This window comes from Myotis lucifugus, unplaced genomic scaffold, assembly GCF_000147115.1.
Source record: "Myotis lucifugus unplaced genomic scaffold, Myoluc2.0 scaffold_63, whole genome shotgun sequence".
Classification (NCBI taxonomy): domain Eukaryota; kingdom Metazoa; phylum Chordata; class Mammalia; order Chiroptera; family Vespertilionidae; genus Myotis; species Myotis lucifugus.
In genome coordinates, this window is record NW_005871111.1 from 2,529,100 (window position 1) to 2,536,902 (window position 7,803).

At 42.1% G+C, this 7,803-nt stretch overlaps 1 protein-coding gene, 1 non-coding gene and 1 pseudogene across 2 annotated transcripts in view; all 3 read left to right on the forward strand.

Annotated features, from left to right (window-relative positions):
• EFCAB7 (EF-hand calcium binding domain 7) overlaps positions 1-3,877 on the forward strand; it is a 64,211-nt gene extending 60,334 nt beyond the window's left edge. The window contains 2 exon segments of the mRNA XM_006089772.3: positions 2,619-2,726; positions 3,661-3,877. Of these exon segments, the coding sequence (XP_006089834.1) occupies positions 2,619-2,726; positions 3,661-3,735 (183 nt within the window). The 3' untranslated portion in view covers positions 3,736-3,877.
• LOC111826262 lies at positions 1,731-1,859 on the forward strand. The gene has a single exon (XR_002829546.1). It is a non-coding gene; the product is annotated as a small nucleolar RNA SNORA11 (small nucleolar RNA).
• A 287-nt stretch (positions 3,878-4,164) lies between the features above and the next one.
• Positions 4,165-7,261, forward strand: LOC102431368 (annotated as a pseudogene).
• The last annotated feature ends 542 nt before the right edge of the window (positions 7,262-7,803 follow it).

Below are 7,803 nucleotides of genomic sequence, written 5' to 3' on the forward strand. Positions count from 1 at the left end.
AGAGTATTAGGAAGATAAATACATTGGTAGAATGGGTCCAGATTATATAGGGTAGGACGAAGGTAGGTTACAGTTGTGAGTATGCAAAACACAGTTTATTTTTTGTATTATTATTTATTAACTAGTGGCCTGGTGCATGAAATTCGTGCACGGGGTGGGGGTGTTCCTCAGCCCAACCTGCACCCTCTCCAATCTGGGACCCCTCGAAGGATGTTCTACTGCTGGTTTACAGGGATTGGGCCTACACCAGCAGTCGGACATCCCTCTCGCAATCCGGGACTGCTGGCTCCTAACCACTCACCTGCCTGACTGCCTGCCTGATTGCCCCTAACCACTCTGCCTGCCGGCCTGCTTGCCCCCAACTGCCCCCCCCTCTGCCAGCCTGATACCCCAAACTGCCCCCCCTGCTGACCTGCTCGCCCCCACCTTCCCTCCCCACTGGCCTGCTCACCCTCAACTGCCCCCCTGCTGGCCTCCTTACTCCAAACTTCCCCCTCCACGCTATCCCGATTGCCTCCAACTGACCCCCACTGATGGTCTGCTTGCCCCCAACTGGCCCCCCTGCTGGTCTGCTTACCCCCAATGGCCCTGCCCCCCACCAGCCTGATCACCCACAACTGCCCTCCCCTCTTGGCTTCTAACCACCTCTACCTTGGCCCCACCACCATGGCTTTGTCCAGAAGAATGTCCAGAAGGTCTCCTGAAAGGTCTCCTAGTCTAATTAGCATAGTACCCTTTTATTAGTATAGATAGAGGCCTGGTGCATGGGTGGGGGCTGGCTGGTTTGCCGTGAAGGGTGTCCCAGATCAGGGTGAGGGTTCCCTTGGGGCATGGGGTGGCCTGGGCAAGGGGCCTGTGGTGGTTTGCAGGCCGGCCACACCCCCATGGGGTGAAGGTCCCCACTGGGGGGGGCGTGGCCAGCCTGGGTGAGGGGCTGAGGGCTGTTTTCAAGCTAGCCACACTCCCTTCAGGGTGGGGGTCCCCGCTGGGGTGCCTGGCAAGCCTGGGTGAGGGGCTGAGGGCCGTCTTCAGGCTGGCCACACCCCCTTCAGGATTGGGAGGTCCCGCTGGGGTGCCTGGCCAGCCTTGGTGAAGGTCTCATGACTATTTGCAGGCTGGCCAAGCCCCTTAGCGGGGACCCTCACCCCATGGGGGTGTGGCCAGCCTGGGTGAGGGTCTGATGGCTGTATTCAGGCTGGCCAAACCCCCTTCAGGGTGGGGGTCCCCACTGGGATGTTTGCAGGCTGGCCACGGCTCAGGCAACCCAGGCTCCCAGACCCTCCTTGATTGGAGGCCACAGCGGCTGGAAACAGGTATCTGGGATTTATTTGTTTTCTATAATTGAAACTTTGTAGCCTTAAGTGAAGCCCACCACCGGCCAGGGCAGGTGGGAAGCTTGGCTTCCTCCATTGCCAGGGCAACCCAAGCCTCCTGTTTGCTCCAGCTCCATGGCCGCCACCATCTTGGTTGGGTTTATTTTCATACTCGCTCCTGATTGGCTTGTGGGTGTGGCTTGTGGGCATAGCAGCGGTATGGTCAATTTGCATGTTTCTCTTTTATTAGATAAGATTATTTTATTATTTTCTATACAAACAATGGTAACCCTACTTTTGCCCCACTCTATATGTTACCTTGAAAAAGAGGTGAAGGAATTTGGATTTGATTAAATAAGCTAGAGTCCCCAGCTAGTAAATTTCAATCTTCAAATGGATCATAAAGCCTTGGAAGGATGGGTGTGGAGAGAGCAGAGCGCCTGAAGAATGGCTTCTCTGTGTACAACACATCCAACAGCAACTTGGGCTTACTCCTTACAGGTGGCAGAATACTATGGCCTTCCTGTAACGTTACGCCCTACACATAAAAAAATAAAATCAAATAAAATAATAAATTTAAAAAAGCCTTGGAAGGTGATTCTGAAAATCCATCATGTTTGCCTTTCTGCCCTCTATGTTGTATTGGGATTATAAGGGTAGAAGGGAGTCACTACCTTACCCCACTTCCTCTACTCTGCTATAACTTATCATTTCTCAACCCTCTACATCCTTTTCCCTCAAGGAAAATTAAACTTCCTTCACTAAAATGAAGTCATAATAGTTTAGAGTTCACAGTGTATGAGGCACTTAACATATATTAACACAGTTACTTTTCACAACAACTCAATGGGGTAAATACTATCCCCATTTTACACACAAGGAAACTGAAGCACAGGGATGTTAATTTGCAAAAGGCCACACAGGTAAGTAGCAGAGGGACTGAGAAGTGAATCTGGGTTGTCTGTTACACTACCCCTCTGTAGCCATTAGGGAGTGATTGCAGTGCTATAGCAGGGGAATACTTTGACTTGCATTTCTCTCACTTCTCAGCTCCATTCTGCTGTTTCTTGCTTCCTATCCATCCTAGAGGCCATCATCTATTACCTCAAGTATCATTTCTTCCATAAGGTCTTCCTTGATACCCCAGTCTCAGCTAGTGTTTTTGTATTTCTATAATGTCTTCCGTGTTTCTATAGAACCCTATGAATACCTCTATCACAAGACTTACACAATGCCTTATAATTACCGTTTTATTTATCTGCTTTATTAAAGACAGAACTAACAACTTATCAAATCTTTTTATAGTCAGATAATAAAGTGATTATTCACATCAATAATGAACTAAGTAAAAACTGCATAAACAACAGAGGACTCAACATATTTGCAGTAGAAGTGGCACCCAAATCTACAATGGTAATGCATTGTTTTCTAACTAAAGCTTTCTGTTTTGTCAATTGGAAAATTTTTTTTTGCTATAATGCTATGAATAAATGTATATATAAAATGAAGTGGAGAGTTATTTTAAGTCTGGTATTTGTATTAGTATCATCTTATACCAGGAGATAGGAGACTTGGTTCTAATCACTTACCCTTTCTGTTCCAGTTTATTTAAGTGTAAAATTAATATATCACCAGCTCCAGGTACTTCACAAAGTTAATGTAAAGATAAAATGATGTACATGAAAGCACTTTTGAACATCATATACAAATACAAAGCAGTATTAATAGTATTAGGAATTTTGATAATCCACAATACTTTTATGTATATTATTTAGATTTTCCAAGGTAACCTGAAAGAGAAAATGCTTCTGAGTTTTAGGTAACCAGCTAAGTCAAATCAGGAACAGGTGGGTTCCAGTGTTAGCAGAGCTCTGGGTTTCTGATTTAGCCAGGAGTTCAAAGGCAGGGACAGATCAGTAGATGCTGAAACTAGTCTAAAGAAGGGAGACAGGGAAAAGCTTTCTATTCTTACCCTTTCTTTCTCCATACTCTCTGTGAAATCCTAGAACATTCTAGAACAGGATAAAGAAAGGAGATTTTTTTCTGTTATCCCAGTGAGGATTTTATAAAATGTTGTAGGTAATGAGGAAAGGATATTTACTCCCCTTTCCACCATCCTTCTTTATCTACCTTCACAAACACCAATTCTATCCAAGTAGAATTTAGTCTGTCTTATTCTGTTAGACATCAGATTATAGACTGCAGGTCTCTGCTAAGGATAAATATTATAGAATTTTATAAGTACAGGGATATTTTTTACATAGAGTCTAGAAATGTCCTATTGAAAAATTAGTGCAAAATATCAATATGTAAAAGGAAAGTAAAAGCTCTCTATTTTTATACGCAGGTTTGTCAACATGTAATGCCTCTGGATGAACGACAAGAATGGATATATAATTGTGTATATTCCCTTATATCTTAAATACCATTTCTAGGAAATAATTCTACACAAGACTATCAGACAAAGAAGAATTATTTCAGGTTTAGTAAGGTATCTGTTGATCAATTAAATGCTATTCAATTTAACTAATATACATAAATAATCTAATTTGTATGTATTTACATTTCCTCCTATATTATATACTTTATTATTAAAATATAAATAACTTTTAAATGTGTGGCTTTATTTAATGGTAAATCTGGGCACATTTTATATATGAATAGTAAATAAAACTAAAATTATAGGTGAGCTTTTAAAAAGTAATAGTCGGACGCTCAGTATAGGTGGTCAAGGCTGCAGCCGCTGGGCATGAGGAGTGTGTCGTGTGAGCACGATTGCTGCCTCCTCTCCCTGCAGGAACCCGTCGCTGAGCTGAGGCATGCTTTCCACTCGCATTGCGTGTTGTGCCCACCATGAGGCGCCTGGGCTCCGTGCAGCGGAAAATGCCCTGCGTGTTTGTGACCGAGGTGAAAGAGGAGCCCTCCACCAAAAGGGAGCATCAGACATTTAAAGTTTTGGCAACTGAAACTGTAAGTCACAGGCATTAGATGCAGATATATACAGTGCAATTCCAACAGAAAAAGTGGATGGAACATGTTACATTACTACCTACAAAGGTCAGCCATATCTGTGGGCTCGATTAGATAGAAAACCTAACACACTAGCTGAAAAAAGATTTAAAAATTTTCTACATTCAAAACAAAACTCAAAAGATTTTTTTAAATTAATAAATCTTTATTGTTCAGATTATTACAGATGTTCCTCTTTTTTCCCCCCATATCTCCCCTCTACCTGGTTCCCATCCCACCCCATGCCCTTACCCCCTGCCATTGTCCTCATCCATAGGTGTAAGATTTTTGTCCAATCTCTTCACGCCCCCCACACACACCCCCTTCCCCCCAAGAATTGTCAATCCACTCCCTTTCTATGCCCCTGCTTCTATTATATTCACCAGTTTATTCTGACTTAATTTTTAGGTTCACTTGTTGATAGGTATTTATTTGTTGTCACTTTGTTGTTCATAATTTTTATCTTTACCTTTTTCTTCTTGTTCCTCTTCTTAAAGAATATCCTTTAGCATTTCATATATTCCTGGTTTGGTGGCGATGAACTCCTTAAACTTTTTCTTGTCTGTGAAGCTCTTTATCTGACTTTCAATTCTGAATGATAGCTTTGTTGGGTAAAGTTATCTTGGTTGTAGGTTCTTGCTATTCATCACTTTGAATATTTCTTGCCACTCCCTTCTGGCCTGCATGGTTTCTGTTGATCAATCAGCTGACAGTCGTATGGGTACTCCCTTGTAGGTAACTGTTTTTCTCTTGCTGCTTTTAAGATTCCCTCTTTGTCTTTAGCCCTTGGCATTTTAATTATGATATGTCTTGGTGTGGTCCTTTTTGGATTCCCTTTGTTGGTGTTCTCTGCGCTTCCTGGACTTGTAAGTCTATTTCTTTCATCAGGTAGGGGAAGTTTTCTGTCATGATTTCTTCTAATATGCTTTTAGTTTCTTGCTCTCTCTCTTCTTCTGGCACCCCCATAATTCAGATGTTGCTACGTTTGAAGTTGTCCTAGAGGCTTCTTACACTATCTTCATATTTTTGGATTCTTTTTTCGTTTTGCTTTTCCGGATGGATGTTTTTTGCTTCTTCATATTTCAAATCTTTGACTTGATTCTTGGGATCCTCTAGTCTGCTGTTGGATCTCTGTATTTTATTTTTAATATCAGTCAGTATATGTTTAATTTCTGACTGGTCCTTTTCCATTTCTTTGGCATTCTCATTAAGATCCTTGAAGGTCTCACTAAATTCCTCGGAGGTTTGTAGAAGATTCTTGAGTAACCTTATAACTGTGGTTTTGAACTCTATGTCCTCCATTAGTTTGCTTTCCTCCATTTCTTTCATTTGTGACATGTTTCTTTGTCTCCACATTTTTGGCTGACTGCAAGGACCCATTGTGTCTATAGTGGAAGAACTTCTGTGCTGGAGTCACCCTTATGGAGCAGGACTTGCTTCAGTGGGGCTTTGGTGCTCACTGAGTCTGTTTCTTGAATGTGTCCCTTATGGATGTGAGGAGTTGAAATCTGGTATCTGACCAGGGGTACCCTGGCTCCTGGATCTCCAAGTCAACCACTGTGTGGGTCCACCCAGCAGGATCTACAGCGATATCAACAGATTTCTCCTCTTTGTTTGGAATTTGGAAGTTTTGGAGCTCTCTGACCCAGCTGCAGTTTGTTGGGATAGGCTGCAAAAACGCAGGTGGTTCCTTGCACCACTGGCACAGCTTGGGCGGGGATGTAAATTGAGTGGGGCGGGGTCTCAGAGAATCACCAGGGCGGAGCAAACAGCAATGGTTGTCGTTTGCGTCTCAGCAACTCCTAGCGTCTCCGCGAGTCCGACTCCGTGTCTCTGCGTCCTGAGTCCCGCACCCCCAAGGCAACAATGATCTGCGAGCAGCTCTGTGAGAAAGCCACCCTCGCTTTCCGACCCGCTGCAAGACAGTCCAGTTTCTCCCCATAGGAGTCTGGGACCTCAGAATCTCGCCTTAAAAGAGCTCAGTGCATTCGAGAGCTTGTCTCCCCTTCCGATTGAAAAAAACTGCGCATCCAGGTGCAGCCCGCCTCGTGCGCGCCTTCGTACCTCTGTTCTTGGCGCCTTTGCACCTCCTACTCAGTCTCAATGCGCTTCTTTCTTTCCTTCTAGTTGTAGAACTTCCAGTTGGCCAGCTTTCCCGTGGTTCTGGTTGATAGCTGTTTTGTCTTATAGTTGTAATTTCAGTGTTGTTGTGGGAGGCAGCACACACAGGTTTATACCTTACGCAGCCATCTTGGTTCCTCCCTCAAAAGAATTTTTTTGGAATGTTGAGGAGGACTTCAAACCTGTTCCAGAGTGCTGGATACCAGCGAAGGAAATTGAACAATTAAATGGAAATTGATGCCTGATGAAAATGGACACATTCCTGGGTGGGTACCAGTGGAGAAAAACAACAAGCAGTATTGCTGGCATTCCTCTGTAGTTAATTATGAATTTGAAATAGCCCTGGTACTGAAGCTTCATCCTGATGATTCTGGTCTTTTGGAAATTACTGCAGTGCCACTATCAGACCTCTTAGAACAGACGCTGGAGCTAATAGGAGCAAATATTAATGGAAACCCATATGGGTTAGGAAGCAAGAAGCATCTGTTACAACTTCTTATACCACATGGAGCATTTCAAATAAGAAATCTACCTCCCTTGAAGCACAGTGATCTGTTGTCCTGGTTTGAAGGTTGCAGAGAGGGTAAAATTGAAGGAATAGTATGGCATTGCAATGATGGCTGTTTAATCAAGGTCCATCGCCATCATCTTGGTTTATGCTGGCCAATTCCAGATACTTACATGAATTCAAAACTGGTTATTATTAACATGAACTTGAACAAACATGACTATGCTTTTGATACTGTCTATTTAATCATTTTTCAAAAATAGATCATCAGAAATTTAGTAGGCTCAAAGATATAATACTCCATGAATAGACTGGAAATGTAATTAAAAACCAGCTTTATTATTGTTATATTTGAATCTTGAATATTCTGCCATGTGTAAAAGGTGAAAATATCTCAAGGTTCCTATTTATTGTTCAGTGTCTAATGGAGAAATAAGTCTTCTAGCATTTGAAGAAATGAATTTTCCAGTTGGAAATATCTAGTCAAAGTCTTATTTAGAATCAGCAAATGAATTTTAACCTCTGGATTTAAAAATGTAAGTAATAGTAACCTCCCCAGCTTGTACAAAGGGTTGGATTCTGTCCACTATAACTGAGTAGTAATTTAAAGACAACAATGAAACCAACAATTTTGGATCATTTACTTTCAAAATTAAATACTTTAAGCTGAGTTTAATTTAATCTTCCTTGACATTTAACAATATTGTATACACACACATATATATATATACAAGTTATAAATACATATAAGATATAAGAACCATGACACATATATAAATAGGTAAGAATATAAAACCCCAATTTTAAATGTTAAAATTGTTATTCTCATATTTAAAAACTTAAAACATTATG